The sequence below is a fragment of the Schistocerca nitens genome, chromosome 11 (assembly GCF_023898315.1).
Source record: "Schistocerca nitens isolate TAMUIC-IGC-003100 chromosome 11, iqSchNite1.1, whole genome shotgun sequence".
NCBI lineage: Eukaryota > Metazoa > Arthropoda > Insecta > Orthoptera > Acrididae > Schistocerca > Schistocerca nitens.
This window is the reverse complement of record NC_064624.1, coordinates 119613039-119630594: the sequence shown is the minus strand read 5'-3', so window position 1 is coordinate 119630594 and position 17556 is coordinate 119613039. Positions and strand designations below refer to the sequence as shown.

General features: G+C 48.3%; 1 protein-coding gene across 1 annotated transcript in view; it reads right to left on the bottom strand.

Moving 5' to 3' along the window:
* The window catches only part of LOC126212697 (growth factor receptor-bound protein 14-like), a 411244-nt gene that overhangs the window by 22067 nt on the left and 371621 nt on the right, over nucleotides 1-17556 (bottom strand). The window contains exon 6 of the mRNA XM_049940112.1: nucleotides 7499-7788. Within this exon, the coding sequence (XP_049796069.1) occupies nucleotides 7499-7788 (290 nt within the window). The remainder of the gene's footprint in view (nucleotides 1-7498; nucleotides 7789-17556) is intronic.

The following is a 17556-nucleotide window of genomic DNA, read 5'->3' as shown; positions in this document are numbered from 1 at the left end:
AAGAGAAGATCCTTGTGCGGGTAGGCGCTAATTTGGGTTGGTATCTCTCCCACCCGCTGCGGCCTTGGAGCTAACGACTTCCAGCAGCAGCCTTAATACGATTCTGAATGCGCCGGACCCCCGGGCGCTATTAAAGTGGCTGACCACCATTAGCGGGCGCCCCTCGCATCCGGATTTCCCCAGACTTTACAGAGTCTGCCTTATCACGCTGATAGAAGCCACGAGTCCCAAACGTCGAATGGTCTGCGGCCTCCAGTTTTAAATTATCGCTCTCAGCGCGGTTCGACCCTGGCGTAACTGAAAATTTAGTATCACGCGCTCCTCGGAGAGGCCTGTAAGACCCGCTTCACGAGGCGATGGAGATGCTTCTGTGGCATTCTCGACCGGAAGTGTTTGATTGCCCAACATACAGCCCGGACTTGGCTTCCTCCGATGTTCATCTCTGCTCAGATGAACCGCTGTCTATGAGGACAACATTCTGGCACAGACAACGAGCTGCAGACCAGTGTAGAGAGATGGCGGAAAGCACAGGAGGTTGCCTTTTAAGACGAGGGTTTGGCAAAGTTGGTACGGCAATACAATGTCTACTGCCAATATAACACTACCATATTTAACTTCCTGGCAGATTAAAACTGTGTGCCGGGCCGAGACTTGAACTCGGGACCTTTCCCTTTCGCGGGCATCTGAGCTACTCAAGCACGACTCAAGCCCCGTCCTTACTGCTTTACTTCTGCCAGTACTTTGTTCGCAGGAGAGCTTCTGTAAAGTTTGGAAGGTAGGAGACGAGGTACTGGCAGAAGTAAAGCTGTGAGGACGGGGCGTGAGTCGTGCTTGGGTAGCTCAGATGGTGCCGGCACGGTAGCTCAGCGTGTTCGGTCAGAGAGCTGCCTGCAATTAAAAAAAAAAAAGAAAACTGAGTGGAAGGATCAACAAACGAACTCTAACGGATGTTATGTGACGTCCGCAACGACCAAACACAACGATAAAAAAAATAAATAAATAAAAAATAAAAAAATTATGGCAGAAGACTTTCCCGCGAAAGGCAAAGGTTCCGAGTTCGAGTCTCGGTCGGGCACACAGTTTTAATCTGCCAGGAAGTTTCATATCAGCGCACACTCCGGTGCAGAGTGAAAATCTCATTCTGGAAACATCCCCCAGGTTGTGGCTAAGCCATGTCTCCGCAATATCCTTTCTTTCAGGAGTGCTAGTTCTGCAAGGTTCGCAGAAGAGCTTCTGTAAAGTTTGGAAGGTAGGAGACGAGATACTGGCAGAAGTAAAGCTGTGAGGCCGGGCGTGAATCGTGCTTCGGTAGCTCAGTTGGTAGAGCACTTGCCCGCGAAAGGCAAAGGTCCCGAGTTCGAGTCTCGGTGAAAATCTCATTCTGGAAACTATCATATTTCTTTGTCAAAGTTGATATGTCAAACATTTGTTGTTGTTGTTGTGGCCTTCAGTCCTGAGACTGGTTTGATGCAGCTCTCCATGCTACTCTATCCTGTGCAAGCTTCTTCATCTCCCAGTACCTACTGCAACCTACATCCTTCTGAATCTGCTTAGTGTATTCATCTCTTGGTCTCCCTCTACGATTTTTACCCTCCACGCTGCCCTCCAATGCTAAATTGGTGATCCCTCGATGCCTCAGGACATGTCCTACCAACCGACCCCTTCTTCTAGTCAAGTTGTGCCACAAACTTCTCTTCTCCCCAATCCTATTCAATACCTCCTCATTAGTTACGTGATCTACCCACCTTATCTTCAGCATTCTTCTGTAGCACCACATTTCGAAAGCTTCTATTCTCTTCTTGTCCAAACTGGTTATCGTCCATGTTTACTTCCATACATGGCTACACTCCATACAAATACTTTCAGAAACGACTTCCTGACACTTAAATCTATACTCGATGTTAACAAATTTCTCTTCTTCAGCTCTTTACTTCGACCATCATCAGTTATTTTCCTCCCCAAATAACAACACTCCTTTACTACTTTAAGTGTCTAATTTCCTAATCTAATTCCGTGAGCATCACCCGACTTAATTCGACTACATTCCATTTTGATACTGTGATAGGGAACTTTGTCAAATCTCGCTTTCGTCAAACAAACACGACCAAATCGCGCTGGCATCGCTACAACTATTTGACGTCTGTAGTGTGTTTGTTTGAAATTCGCTACAGATACAGGCGAAGAATGTGAAGAAATGTGTGAATTATTTCAAATACAACGAAGCGCCGAAGTAACTGGTATAGGCATGCGCAGTCAAATAAACAGATGTGTAAACAAGGAGAATACAGCGCTGCGATCGGCAACGCCTATAAAGACAACAAGAGGTTGGCTCAGTTGTTAGATCGGTTACTGCTGCTGCAATGGCAGGTTATAATGATGTAAGAGGGTTTGAGCGTGGTGTTAATAGTCGGCGTAAGAGCGATGGGACACACCATGTCCGAGGTAGCGGTGAAGTGGGGATATTCCGTAAGAACATTTCACGAGTCTACCGTGAATATCGAGAATCCGGTAAAACATCAAATATCCGACATCGCTGCGGACGGAAAAAGATCCTGCAAGAACGGGACCAACGACGACTGAAGAGAATCGTTCAACGGGACAGAAGTGCTACCTTTCCACATATTACAAAATTGTTAAGGCTATCGTGGCCACTTGTTGACAAACTGCCTATTGGCTTCTGTCTCGGGTTCTTCGCCCGACGTTCATCTAATGATTTTTCTGACGTTTCGCCAGCACGAGTGGCTGGCATTGTCAAAGCTTCACCCTCCGTTGCCGGTGGTGAACTGGAGGCGAGCTCGCGGCCGCAGACTATATGTACCTGGCGCGCCAACGTCCGAGGGCTTCCTCGCGGTCATTTCCGGTGCGGTTCTCCTCTTGCTACCTGCGACGGTCATTCGCTGTAGTACGGGAAGCCAGGATACGTTTACCTTAAGGCTTTCCTCTTTCTTGTTGAAACTGTTCGCGTGTTTTTGGATTTCTACAGCTTCTCTGAACAAGCGCGTGTGATAGTGCTTCTCTTGCCAGAACTTCCGTGTCTGCGAATTTTATTACGTGGTCGGTCTCATTCAGTGCCTGCTCTGGCACGGGCGATTTCTCCACCTGCCCCAACCTGCAATGTCGCTTATGCTCTTTGATCCTGGTGTTAATTGATCGCTACGGTCGCAGGTTCGAATCCTGCCTCGGGCATTGGTGTGTGTGATGTCCTTAGGTTAGTTAGGTTTAAGTAGTTGTAAGTTCTAGGGGACTTATGACCTAAGATGTTGAGTCCCATAGTGCTCAGAGCCATTTGAACCATTTTTTTGTTAATTGATCGTCCAGTCATCAAGTTTATGTCGGAATGACTGGACGATCCATTAACACCAGGATCAAAGAACATAAGCGACATTGCAGGTTGGGGCAGGTGGAGAAATCGCCCGTGCCAGAGCACGCACTGAATGAGACCGACCACGTAATAAAATTCGCAGACACGGGAGTTCTGGCTGTAGAGAAGCACTATCACATGCGCTTGTTCAGAGAAGCTGTAGAAATCCAAAAACACGCGAACAGTTTGAACAAGAAAGAGGAAAGCCTTAAGGTAAACGGATCCTGGCTTCCCGTACTGCAGCGAACGACCGTCACAGGTAGCAAGAGGAGAACCGCACCGGAAATGACCGCGGAGAAGCCTCGGACGTTGGCGCGCCAGGTACATACAGTCTGCGGCCGCGAGCTCGCCTCCAGTTCACCACCGGCAACGGAGGGTGAAGCTTTGACAATGCCAGCCACTCGTGCTGGCGAAACGTCAGAAAAATCATTAGATGAACGTCCGCCGAAGAACCCGAGACAGAAGCCAATAGGCAGTTTGTTTCCACATATTGGTGCAGATTTCAATGCTGGGCCATCAACAAGTGTCAGCGTGCGAACATTACACGAAATATCATCGATATGGGCTTTCGGAACCGAAGGCTCACTCGTGTACCCTTCCTGACTGGACGACACAAAGCTTTACGCCTCACCTGGTCCCCACAACACCGACACTGGACTGTTGATGATTGGAAACATGTTGCCTGGTCGGACGACTTTCGCTTCAAACTGCATAGAGCGGATGGACGTGTACGGATATGGAGACAACCTCATGAATCCATTGGACCCTGCATGTCAGTAGTGATATGGGACCCCTGGTATGTCTAGATATGACTGTGGCTGACACGTACGTAAGCTTCCTGTCTGATCACCTGCATCCATTCATGTGCACTGATCATCCCGACGGACTCGGGCAATTCCAGCAGGACAATGCGACACCACACACGTCCAGAATTGCTACAGAGTTTAAACACTTCCGCTGCCCACCAACCTCCCCAGACATAAACATTATTGAGCATATCTGGGGAACCTGGCAACGTGCTGTTCGGAAGAGATCTCCACCCCCTTCGCACTCTTACAGATTTATGGACAGCCATGCAGGATTCATGGTGTCAACTCCCTCGACCACTACTTGACACATTAGTCGAGTCCATGCCACGTCGTGCTCGCAGGGGCCGTACACAATATTAGGCCGGTGTACCAGTTCATTTGGCTCTTCAGTGTACATACAGGGTGAGTCACATAACGTTACCGCTCGATTATTTCGTAAACCACATCAAATACTAACGAACCGATTCCACAGGCCGAACGTGAGGAGAGGGGCTAGTGTAATTGTTTAATACAGACCATACAAAAATGCACGGAAGTATGTTTTTTAACACAAAGCTACGTTTTTTTTAATGGACATCTGAACATATAAACAAATCTGTAATCAGTGCCGTTTCTTGCATTGTAAAATGTTAATTACATCCGGAGATATTGTAACCTAAAGTTGACGCTTGAAACCTCCGACGTTCAGTTGCGTGTTGTAACAAACACTTCATTGCAAGGGCCCAAACAGCTGCAACATACATCGCGTTTCTACAGAGTGATCTGCCAACGTTGCTCGAAAATGTCCCACTGGAAACGCGTCGACGTGTGTGGTATCAGCATGATGGTGCACCTACACATTCCGCAATTAACACTAGGCTGACCCTTGACAGGATGTTCGACGGGCGTTTCATAGGACGTGAAGGACGCATAAATTGGCCAGCCCGTTCTCCTGATCTTACACCTCTGGACTTCTTTCTGTGGGGTACGTTAAAGGAGAATGTGTACCGTGATGTGCCTACAACCCCAGAGGATATGAAACAACGTATTGTGGCAGCCTGCGGCGACATTACACCAGATGTACTGCGGCGTGTACGACATTCATTACGCCAGAGATTGCAATTGTGTGCAGCAAATGATGGCCACCACATTGAACATCTATTGGCCTGACATGTCGGGACACACTCTATTCCACTCCGTAATTGAAAACGGAAACCACGTGTGTACGTGTACCTCACCCCTCACGGTAATGTATATGTGCGTCAGTGAAAAAGACCAATAAAAAGGTGTTAGCATGTGGTCGTAATGTGCTGTTCCAGTCTCTTCTGTACCTAAGGTCCATCACAGTTCCCTTTGGATCCCTACGTAATTCGGTGCTCTCCGATACACACGATCGAACAGCGGAGGAGTGGTACTCAAGCGTCAACTTTAGGTTACAATATCTCCGGATGTAATTAACATTTTACAATGCAACAAACGGCACTGATTACGTATTTGTTTATATGTTCAGATGTGCTAGCAAAACTAACGGGGTTCCATTTAAAAAAACGTAGGTTTGTGTTAAAAAACATACTTCCGTGCATTTTTTATGGTCTGTATTAACCAATTACACTAGCCCCTCTCCTCACATTCGGTCTGTGGAATCGATTCGTCAGTATTTGATGTGGTTTACGAAATATATCCAGCGGTAATGTTAGGTGACTCACCCTGTATATGAAATACGTGAGACATATGCATACGTGGGCCACGGGTAAAAAGCTCGTCCTAAACCCCTAAATCGATTTCAACCAAATTCGGTACACATACAGGGTGTCCATAAATTATCTTTACAACTTAAGATTTCAATAACTGTAAAACTATACTAGATATTGACAGATGGTTCTCAGCATGTGATAAGATAACTCAAAAGTTTTTCTTACCTTCCACGTGACGCAATTTTGACGTAAAACTTGACTTGAAAACCTTACAAAATTTGGACGCCAGAGGAGGAAGCTCGGAGTGTGACCTGCCATGATCCAGTGACCTCACATCACTAGAGTTCGCCCTGTGGGGTTTTGTGAAGGATCTGGTGTACTGAACAAAGGTTAGAGACCTATAGGACTCGAAGGCACACTATCGCAATGCAGCTGAACATGTCAGCTCCGAGATCTGGAATCGTACGTGGAGAGAAATGGAATGGCGGCCAGACGTTATCCGTGCCACTAAGGGTGCACAAATCGATGTGTGTGAATGAGCAAACAAAAGTTTGTGAGTTATCACATCATGAAAAACTTTTGTTAATGTCTAGATGAGTTACAACGTTGTTAAAGCTTTAACTTATAAAGATATATGGAAGGAAATACTGTGGGTGTAAGAACCTGCAACTTGCTATTTCGTGGAGGTGATATTGTGGAGAGAGAAGGAGGTAGGAAGAGATGCAATGGCAGAGACAGGGGGAGTGGGAGACGGACAGAGGGGGAGGAATATAGACAGAGCGGGGAGGGAGATAGACAGACGGGGGAGGGAGATAGACAGACGGGGAGGGAGATAGACAGACGGGGGAGGGAGATAGACAGACGGGGGAGGGAGACAGACAGAAGGGGGAGGCAGACGGGGGAGGGAGACAGACAGACGGGGGAGGGAGACAGACAGATGGGGAAGGGAGGGAGACAGACGGGGGAGGGAGACAGACAGGCGGGGGAGGGAGACAGACAGGCAGGGGAGGGAGACAGACAGGCGGGGGAGGGAGACAGACAGGCGGGGGAGGGAGATAGACAGGCGGGGGAGGGAGATAGACAGGAGACAGGCGGGGGAGGGAGATAGACAGGCGGGGGAGGGAGAGAGACAGACAATGGAGGGAGATAGAAAGAGGGGGGAGGGAGATAGAAAGAGGGGGAGGGAGAAAGAGGGGGAGGGAGATAGAATGAGAGGGGAGGGAGAATGAGAGGGGAGGGAGATAGAAAGAGGGCGATGGAGATAGAAAGAGGGGGAGGGAGATAGAAAGAGGGGGAGGGAGAAAGAGGGGGAGGGAGATAGAGGGGGTTGGACAGAAGGGGATGGGAGATGGACAGTAGGGGATGGGGGATGGATAGGGGGTGGGAGACGGACAGAGGGTGGGAGATGGACAAGGGATGGGACATGTGCACAGGGTGGGACATGGACAGAGGGTGGGAGATGGTAATGGGGGGGGGGGGAGGGGGGAAGTGACAGACTGGGTACTCAGCTAGTATTGTAGTAAATGGTAAACCTATACCCCTAATGCCCCTCTTACCCCAGCGTTGACGCGGCCTGTTACAGACAGGGGGACAGGTACGGGAAGCCAGGAGGTTTCGGAGGCAGAGAGGAGTGTTCATCGTGAGGAGCGACTCACCCGTCGACGGAGCCGTGCCGGTGGACGAGTTGCGCGGCCTGCTCGCGCGTCATGCCGGCGTGGAACCAGGGCTGCGCCACGTGCACGCCGGCCGCCAGCCCGGTGGCGGGCGCGGGGGTGGCGCCGGGAGCGGCGGGGGCGGCGCCGGGGGCGGACGGCCTGGGCGGCCGCCAGCGCCGCTTCCACGAGTAGCCCTCCGCGGCTGCGATGGCGCGCGCCTCCTGCGGGTCGTCCACGATGCGCCCCACGCTGCCCGTGAAGTCCATGGCCACGCGAGACCGCACGCTCTCCTGTAGACGTCAACAACATCGCCACTTAACACTCACCGGTCACCACTCAGTATAAGGACTCCACACACATAACAATTTATCGGGACCAATTTATCGGCCGTCCTACAACAAACTGGACGAGTGGAGGGGCTTGACGACCAATTTTGCTTGACCAGCTTGTCGGGACCAATTTATCGGCCGTCCTACAAACTGGACGAGTGGAGGGGCTTGACGACCAATTTTGCTTGACCAGCTTGTCGGGACCAATTTATCGGCCGTCCTACAAATTGGACGAGTGTAGGGGCTGCCCGACCAATTTTGCTTGACCAATTTATCGGGACCAATTTATTGACCATCCTACAAACTCGACGAGTGGAGAGGCTTACTGGCCAATTTTGCTTGACCAATTTATCGGCCGTCCTACAGACTGGACGAGTGGAGGGGTTTGACAACCAATTTTGCTTGACCAATTTGTCGGGACCAATTTATCGGCCGTCCTACAAACTGGACGAGTGGAGGGGCTTCCCGACCAATTTTGCTTGACCAATTTATCGGGACCAAATTAGCGGCCGTCCTACAAAATGAACGGGTGGAGGGGCTTACTGACTAATTCTGCTTGACCAATTTATCAGGACCAATTTATTGGCCGTCCTACAAACTGGACAAGTGGAGAGGCTTACTGACCAATTTTGCTTGACCAATTTAACGGGACCAATTTATCAGCCGTCCTACAAACTGGACGAGTGGAGAGGCTTACCGACCAATTTTGCTTGACAAATTTATCGGGACCAATTTATCAGCCGTTCTGGAAACTGGTCGATTGGAGAGGCTTACCGACCAATTTTGCTTGACCAATTTATCGGGACCAATTTATAGGCCGTCCTACTAACTGGACGAGTGGAGGGGCTTCAATTTTGCTTGACCAATTTATCGGCACCAATTTATCGGCCGTCCTACAAACTGGACGAGTGGAGGTGCTTCCCGACCAATTTTGCTTGACCAATTTATCGGGACCAATTTATCAGCTGTCCTACAAACTGGACGACTGGAGGAGCTTACCGACCAATTCTGCTTGTCGGTCGGTTGGTCTGATGTCGGTCAGTTGGTTGGTCTGACCCCATCATCCCACCACCACTCGACAGAACCGACTGTCTGTGCGTGTCCGACTAACTTCCCGAATGACGATCGTCTGCTGTCTGTCAGCGCAAAAATACACACTGTTTCAAATGGCTAACTTGGCAGATAACGAAACAGGCACAGATGTCATGACCAGACTGTCTAGAGAGCTATCTTCTGTTCCTTTCATCGCTATTATTTATTACGACTATCTATGCTACAAAGGCTATTAAAGTTTACTTGAAAATCGTTTGTTCCATTTCTTTTTATTTTTTGCATTACCTTGGTATACAGGGCGAGTGAAAAATCCTTGGACACCTTCGTAAGTTGGAAGATTAAAGGGAAAATTGAAATGTGATGATGGGAACACAGGTTTGATGCGGGGCCGCAACTTTTAGAGTGAATATCATTCATGGCCGCCATCTTGAAATCCGCCATTTTGGATTCACGTCATTTTTTTTTAATGGGAAGGGGGGTGTATGACACATCGAATAACACTCCATTGAGCTCTGGAATTGAGTGGCGTAATTTATTTTTGTCTATCTTGTACAGTTTAGAAGTTATTGATGTTCAAATTTACCTTGATACCGACTCATGTCTCAGGATGGACAACACGTAGAAAATGTGTTGTAGCAGTCGGTATGAAGGTAATTTCCCAAATTTGAACATTAATAACCTCTAAACGGTACACGATAGACAAAAACAAATTACACCACTAAATTCCAGAGCTCAAGCGAATGTTATTTGATGTGTCATACACCTCCTCTCCCATTTAAAAAAATGAATCCAAAATGGGGGATTTAAGATGGCACCTATGTTCCCATCATCACAATTCAATTTTCCCTTTAATCTTCCAACTTACGAAGGTGTCCAAGGACTTTTGACTCGCCCTGTATTTCTTCGGACATATTGCATGTTTCAGGAGCCATGTTGGACAATAATTGTCGGGATACAACTGCACTAAACTTGAAGTCTTCTTAACTTCCGGCATCTACATCTACATATATACTCCGTTAGCCACCAAGCGGTGTGTGGCTGAGGGCACAATTCGCGCCAAAGTCATACACTCATGGAAATGGAAAAAAGAACACATTGACACCGGTGTGTCAGACCCACCATACTTGCTCCGGACACTGCGAGAGGGCTGTACAAGCAATGATCACACGCACGGCACAGCGGACACACCAGGAACCGCGGTGTTGGCCGTCGAATGGCGCTAGCTGCGCAGCATTTGTGCACCGCCGCCGTCAGTGTCAGCCAGTTTGCCGTGGCATACGGAGCTCCATCGCAGTCTTTAACACTGGTAGCATGCCGCGACAGCGTGGACGTGAACCGTATGTGCAGTTGACGGACTTTGAGCGAGGGCGTATAGTGGGCATGCGGGAGGCCGGGTGGACGTACCGCCGAATTGCTCAACACGTGGGGCGTGATGTCTCCACAGTACATCGATGTTGTCGCCAGTGGTCGGCGGAAGGTCCACGTGCCCGTCGACCTGGGACCGGACCGCAGCGACGCACGGATGCACGCCAAGACCGTAGGATCCTACGCAGTGCCGTAGGGGACCGCACCTCCACTTCCCAGCAAATTAGGGACACTGTTACTCCTGGGGTATCGGCGAGGACCATTCGCAACCGTCTCCGTGAAGCTGGGCTACGGTCCCGCACACCGTTAGGCCGTCTTCCGCTCACGCCCCAACATCGTGCAGCCCGCCTCCAGTGGTGTCGCGACAGGCGTGAATGGAGGGACGAATGGAGACGTGTCGTCTTCAGTGATAAGAGTCGCTTCTGCCTCGGTGCCAATGATGGTCGTATGCGTGTTTGGCGCCGTGCAGGTGAGCGCCACAATCAGGACTGCATACGACCGAGGCACACAGGGCCAACACCCGGCATCATGGTGTGGGGAGCGATCTCCTACACTGGCCGTACACCACTGGTGATCGTCGAGGGGACACTGAATAGTGCACGGTACATCCAAACCGTCATCGAACCCATCGTTCTACCATTCCTAGACCGGCAAGGGAACTTGCTGTTCCAACAGGACAATGCACGTCCGCATGTATCCCGTGCCACCCAACGTGCTCTAGAAGGTGTAAGTCAACTACCCTGGCTAGCAAGATCTCCGGATCTGTCCCCCATTGAGCATGTTTGGGACTGGATGAAGCGTCGTCTCACGCGGTCTGCACGTCCAGCACGAACGCTGGTCCAACTGAGGCGCCAGGTGGAAATGGCATGGCAAGCCGTTCCACAGGACTACATCCAGCATCTCTACGATCGTCTCCATGGGAGAATAGCAGCCTGCATTGCTGCGAAAGGTGGATATACACTGTACTAGTGCCGACATTGTGCATGCTCTGTTGCCTGTGTCTATGTGCCTGTGGTTCTGTCATGTATCTGACCCCAGGAATGTGTCAATAAAGTTTCCCCTTCCTGGGACAATGAATTCACGGTGTTCTTATTTCAATTTCCAGGAGTGTATTTCCCCCACTCTGTTCCACTCGTGAATCGCGCGAGGGTAAAACGACTGTCTGAACGCCTCAGTACCAGCTCTAATTTACCTTATCTTTGAATGGTGATCATTGCGCGAGCTGAAAGTTGGTGGTAATAATATATGCTCTACATCGTCGGCGAAGATCGGATTTTGGAATTTAGTGAGCAGCCCCTTCCGTTTAGCGCGTCGTCTATCTGCAAGTGTGTTCCACTTCATAGAATGAAGTATCGCTCTCGCGATGGCTAAATGTACCAATCACGAATCTTGCCGCTCTTCTTTGGACCTTGTCAATCTCTTGAATCAGACCAAACCGGTAAGGGTCCCACACAGACAAACAATACTCTAAAAGTGGACGAACTAACGCACTGTAAGCAATTTCCTTCGTTGAAGGACTGCATCGCTTCAGGATTCTACCAATAAACCGCAATCTAGAGTTCGCCTTACCCCTTACTTGTGTAATCTGATCGTTCCATTTGGGACCATTTCGAATAGTCACACCCAAATACTTGACGGATGTTACCGCTGGCATTTATTTTGTACTCGTACTTAATGGGGATTTTCGCCTTGTTACACGCAGTAGGTTACACTTACTAGTACTGAGAGATAACTGCCAGCCATTACACCACGCATTTCTTTTCTGCAGATCCACATTGATTTGTTCACAACTTTCGTGTGATAACTCTTTCCTGTAGACTACAGCATCATCGGCAAACAGTCTATTGCCGCTGTCAATACCATCAACCAAATCGTTTATGTAAATCGTAAAAAGCAGCGGACCTATTACGCTGCCCTGGGGCACACCTGAAGTTACGGTTGTTTCTGTTGAAGTCTCCCCATTCAGGACGACATACTGCTCTCTGTCTGTTAGAAAACTTTTTATCCAACCGCATATGTCATCGGAAAGACCGTAAGCGCACACTTTTTGGAGCAAGCGACAGTGCGGAACTTCAGGTTTTCCGTGATTTCCCTAAATCGCTCCAGGCAAATGCCGGGATGGTTCCTTTCAAAGGGCACGGCCGACTTCCTTCCCCATCCTTCCCTAATCCGATGAGACCGATGACCTCGCTGTCTGGTCTCCTTCCCCAAACCAACCAACCAGTGCGGAACTGAGTCGAACGCCTTTCGAAAGTCGAGGAATATGGCATCAACCTGGGAGTCACACCCAGATACTTTCTCCCAGGAGCGCTAGTTCTGCAAGTTTCACAGAAGACATTCTATGAAGTTTGGAAGGTGGGAGACGACGTACTGGCGGAAGTAAAATTGTGAGGAGGGGTCGTGATTCGTGGTTGGGTAGCTCAGATGGTAGAACACTTGTCCACGAAAGACAAAGGTCCCGGGTTCGAGTCTCGGTCGGGCACACAGTTTTCAGCTGCCAGGAAGTTTCAATAACTAAATATGGTTTTTTTGTATTTTTTTTTTAATTTGTGGTAAATTCCTATGGGACGAAACTGCTGAGGTCATTGGCCCGTGGGCTTACACGCTACTTAATCTAACTTACTTTCGCTAAGGTCAACATACACACCCATGCCCGAGGGAGGACTCGAACCTCCGACAGGGGGAGCCGCTCGAACCGTGACAAGGCGCCCTTGACCACACGGCTAATCCAAGCGCCTAACTAAATATGACGTGTGCTTTAGAAATAAAACGTTTTACAGAAACAGTCCCGTTATTTTATAGCCACACCTCGTATCTGATGCAGAGAGAAAGGGAGCAGGCGGAATTACGCGCGACAGTGAGTCGTGCGTGCACGCACACAGCAGTCGTCGTCGGCGCAGGGCGTTTCACAAGCCGACGCTCGCTGCTCCCCGCGGCCTTCAACAGGTGTTTCGACAGCGCTTCGTCATCGTCAGTGAAGTTTCTCCACACGCAGCAGCACGGCGGCAAGGGGCTCCTCGCACGCACGCACACGCCCCTTCACTTTAATCCTCCGGCCCCGAGTAAAATTTCCACCGTGTATACTTCACAATACAAGCTGACATAATAGGAGTTCTGACGTCTAACGTTCCTGCAGCATACACAACCAGATGCATTTGTGTACAGCAAAGTATCGCCGTTGGGCAACCGTAACGGAATACAGCAATTGAACAAAATTTCCACGTGTTGTAATATGCGGCAGCTGGCTTTCAGAATGGTTCAAATGGCTCTAAGCACTAGAACTTACAAGGAAACCTCCCCATTGCACCCTCGCCCCCTCAGATTTAGTTATAAGTTGGCACAGTGGATAGGCCTCGAAAAACTGAACACGGATCAATCGAGAAAACAGGAAGAAGTTGTGTGGGACTATGAAAAAATAAGCAAAATATGCAAACTGACAAGGGAACCTCCCCATCGCACCCCCCTCAGATTTACTTATAAGTTGGCACAGTGGATAGGCCTCGAAAAACTGAACACGGATCAATCGAGAAAACAGGAAGAAGTTGTGTGGAACTACGAAAAAAATAAGCAAAATATACAAACTGAGTAGTCCATGCGTAAGATAGGCAACATCAATGATATTGTGAGCTCCGTATTATAATAATTTCTCTGTGTAAGTTTCGAGGGCAAAGAAATATAACAAAATTATCTAAAGAGACGACAAGATACGCTCTTTTGTTAATTTTTTAGTCGTCTTCACTTCTTCCCTTGTCTTGGTTGCGTGTAGACGGACATCTTGCGAGTGCTGGCAAATGTAAGCATATTTGTACTAATTAAGCAGATAATATATTGATTTAATATTATTGTTCACTTTTAATTTGTAAGAGGTGATCCCGATTTCATGTCAGCCTTCCTTTGAATTAACCTGCATTCGAGTAATTTACAGTGCAACAATAGCAGCGGCCGATGCCATTACGTGGCGATGTTAACTTATAAAAATTAGCGGAAGCGAAAAACTCGCCCACTATTAACATAGTATACATTTTTCTCCACAGCCGCCCGACGCTGCAGAAAATACGTAGCTCTAAGATTCTTACTTTCAGTACAACAGCCGAGAGCCAGAGCCAGGACTCCGACTACAATGCAGTGGTTAACGGAGGTAAGAAAAAAAATATTCTCGCGCGTGTGTGGGCCGCAATTGTAATTAATGACTAAAGATTTTTTGCTTTAAAGTGAACTGACTAGTCGAGGAAATTAATATGATACTCCACTGTTCAACTTATATGCTCACGTTTTAAGATTCAGCGAGTCTAACATTCATCAACGTAACAAATAATTTAAGATTAATATTGTGAAAAAGGAGAACTTCACAAAAGCATTTAACTGAAAATCAAAATTGAATGAAATATTTTGATTAAGGCCCACCACGTAAGTCGGTACCAATAAACATTACCAATAAATAAGAAATTAAATTACGACGGGCGACGGACGCGAGAGGGGACTTGCACCCGTTGTTGTTTTGCGTGGCACTATCACAGCACAGGCCTACATTGATGTTTTAAGCACCTTCTTGCTTCCCACTATTGAAGAGCAATTCGGAGATGGCGATCGCATCTTTCAACGCGATCGAGCACCTGTTCATAATGCACGGCCTGTGGCGGAGTGGTTACACGACAGTAACATCCCTGTAATGGACTGGCCTGCACAGAGTCCTGACCTGAATCCTACAGAACACCTTTGAGACATTTTGGAACGATGACTTCGTGGCCGGCCTCACCGACCGACATCGATACCTCTCCTCAGTGCAGCACTCCGTGAAGAATGGGCTGCCATTCCACAAGAAACCTTCCAGCACCTGACTGAACGTATACCTGGGCAGTGGAAGCTGTCATCAAGGCAAAGGCTGGGCCAACACCATGTTGAATTCCAGCATTAGCGATGGAAGGCGCCACTTTTAAGTCGATTTTCAGCCAGGTGTCTCGATACTTTTGATCACATAGTGTAGGTGTCCGGGTACTTTTGATCGCATAGTGTAGGTGTGCGGGTACTTTTGATCACATAGTGTAGGTGTCCAGGTCCTTTGGTCACATAGTGTAGGTGTGTGGGTATTTTTGATCACATAGTGTAGGTGTGCAAGTACTTTTGATCACATAGTGTAGGTGTGCAAGTACTTTTGATCACATAGTGTAGGTGTCCGGGTACTTTTGATCACATAGTGTAGGTGTCTGGGTACTTTTGATCACATAGTGTAGGTGTGCGGGTACTTTTGATCACATAGTGTAGGTGTAGGTACTTTTGATCACATAGTGTAGGTGTCCGGGTACTTTTGATCACATAGTGTAGGTGTCCGGGTACTTTTGATCGTATAGTGTAGGTGTCTGGGTACTTTTGATCGTATAGTGTAGGTGTGCGGGTACTTTTGATCGCATAGTGTAGGTGTGCGGGTACTTTTGATTGGTTGGTTGGTTGGTTTGGGGAAGGAGACCAGACAGCGAGGTCATCGGTCTCATTGGATTAGGGAAGGAAGTCGGCCGTGCCCTTTGAAAGGAACCATCCCGGCATTTGCCTGGAGCGATTTAGGGAAATCACGGAAAACCTAAACCAGGATGGCCGGACGCGGGACTGAACCGTCGTCCTGCCGAATGCGAATCCAGTGTCTAACCACTGCGCCACCTCGCTCGGTGGTACTTTCGATCACATAGTGTAGGTGTCCGGATACTTTTGATCACGTAGACGTCCGGATACTTTTGATCAAACTGTATGAGAACACGGACAGACCCTGCAGAGCAAGCGATAGCAGAGTTCTGGCCGCCGCGTCGCATAGCAACTGCAAACACGCGCTCTCACGCGCCTCGGGCCTGCGCTGAGCGCTGCAAACAGTTAACAAAGCCCGGCCTGGCTGGCTGCCTGGGTAAACACTGGCCCCGCCCCGCCTCGCTTTAAATCACCTGCTTGCTGCCCGGGAACACCGGCACAAGCTCTGCTCCGACGTCAGCGCTTCAGCACAGGGTCTACCAAACGCTGCGTGAGCCCTCCAGCTCGGAAAAAAAAACGTGCCGCACCAATAAGACGTGGTCAGAGGTCAGTGTAACCTCGCAGCGCCTAAGTGATGCTCAAAACATGACACCTGAGCTTAAAAGGCTACGCACAACGTTTCTAGCCAATGGCTACAACCATAATTCGATGGACCCACCCTTATCGACGAACACAAGTGCGCAAGAAACAGACAAACTGCAGCCAGCAGTGCGCTTGCCTTACGTGATAAATGTTACTGACCGGATTGGGCTGCAGCCTGTCTTCTACAGGGTGAAAAGTTGGGAGGTTGTAGGGGACATCAAAACAAATATTTTTCCCTAATGTCATTTACAATTTACAATTTACATTTACAATTTACATTTACAATTTGTACAGAAACCAGATGGCAGTTATAAGAGTCGAGGAGCATGAAAGGGAAGCAGTGGTTGGGAAAGGAGTGAGACAGGGTTGTAGCCTCTCCCCGATGTTATTCAATCTGTATATTGAGCAAGCAATAAAGGAAACAAAAGAAAAATTCGGAGTAGGTATTAAAATTCATGGAGAAGAAGTAAAATCTTTGAGGTTCGCCGATGACATTGTAATTCTGTCAGAGACAGCAAAGGACTTGGAAGAGCAGTTGAACGGAATGGACATCAACAAAAGCAAAACGAGGATAATGGAATGTAGTCGAATTAAGTCGGATGATGCTCACGGAATTAGATTAGGAAATGAGACACTTAAAGTAGTAAAGGAGTTTTGTTATTTGGGGAGCAAAATAACTGATGATGGTCGAAGTAGAGAGCTGAAGATGAGAAATTTGTTAACATCGAGTATAGATTTAAGTGTCAGGAAGTCGTCTCTGAAAGTATTTGTATGGAGTGTAGTCATGTATGGAAGTGAAACATGGACGATAAATAGTTTGGACAAGAAGAGAATAGAAGCTTTCGAAATGTGGTGCTACAGAAGAATGCTGAAGATTAGATGGGTAGATCACGTAACTAATGAGGAGCTATTGAATAGAATTAGTGAGGAGTTTGTGACACAACTTGACAAGAAGGGATCGGTTCGTAGGACATGTTCTGAGACATCAAGGGATCACAAATTTAGCATTGGAGGGCAGCGTGGAGGGTGACCAAGAGATGAATACACTAAGCAGATTCAGAAGGATGTAGGTTGCAGTAGGTACTGGGAGATGAAGAAGCTTGCACAGGATAGAGTAGCATGGAGAGCTGCATCAAAGCAGTCTCCGGACTGAAGACCACAACAACAACAACATCACATCATACGCACAAATGCGACTGTCTAGCGAAGAAAGTG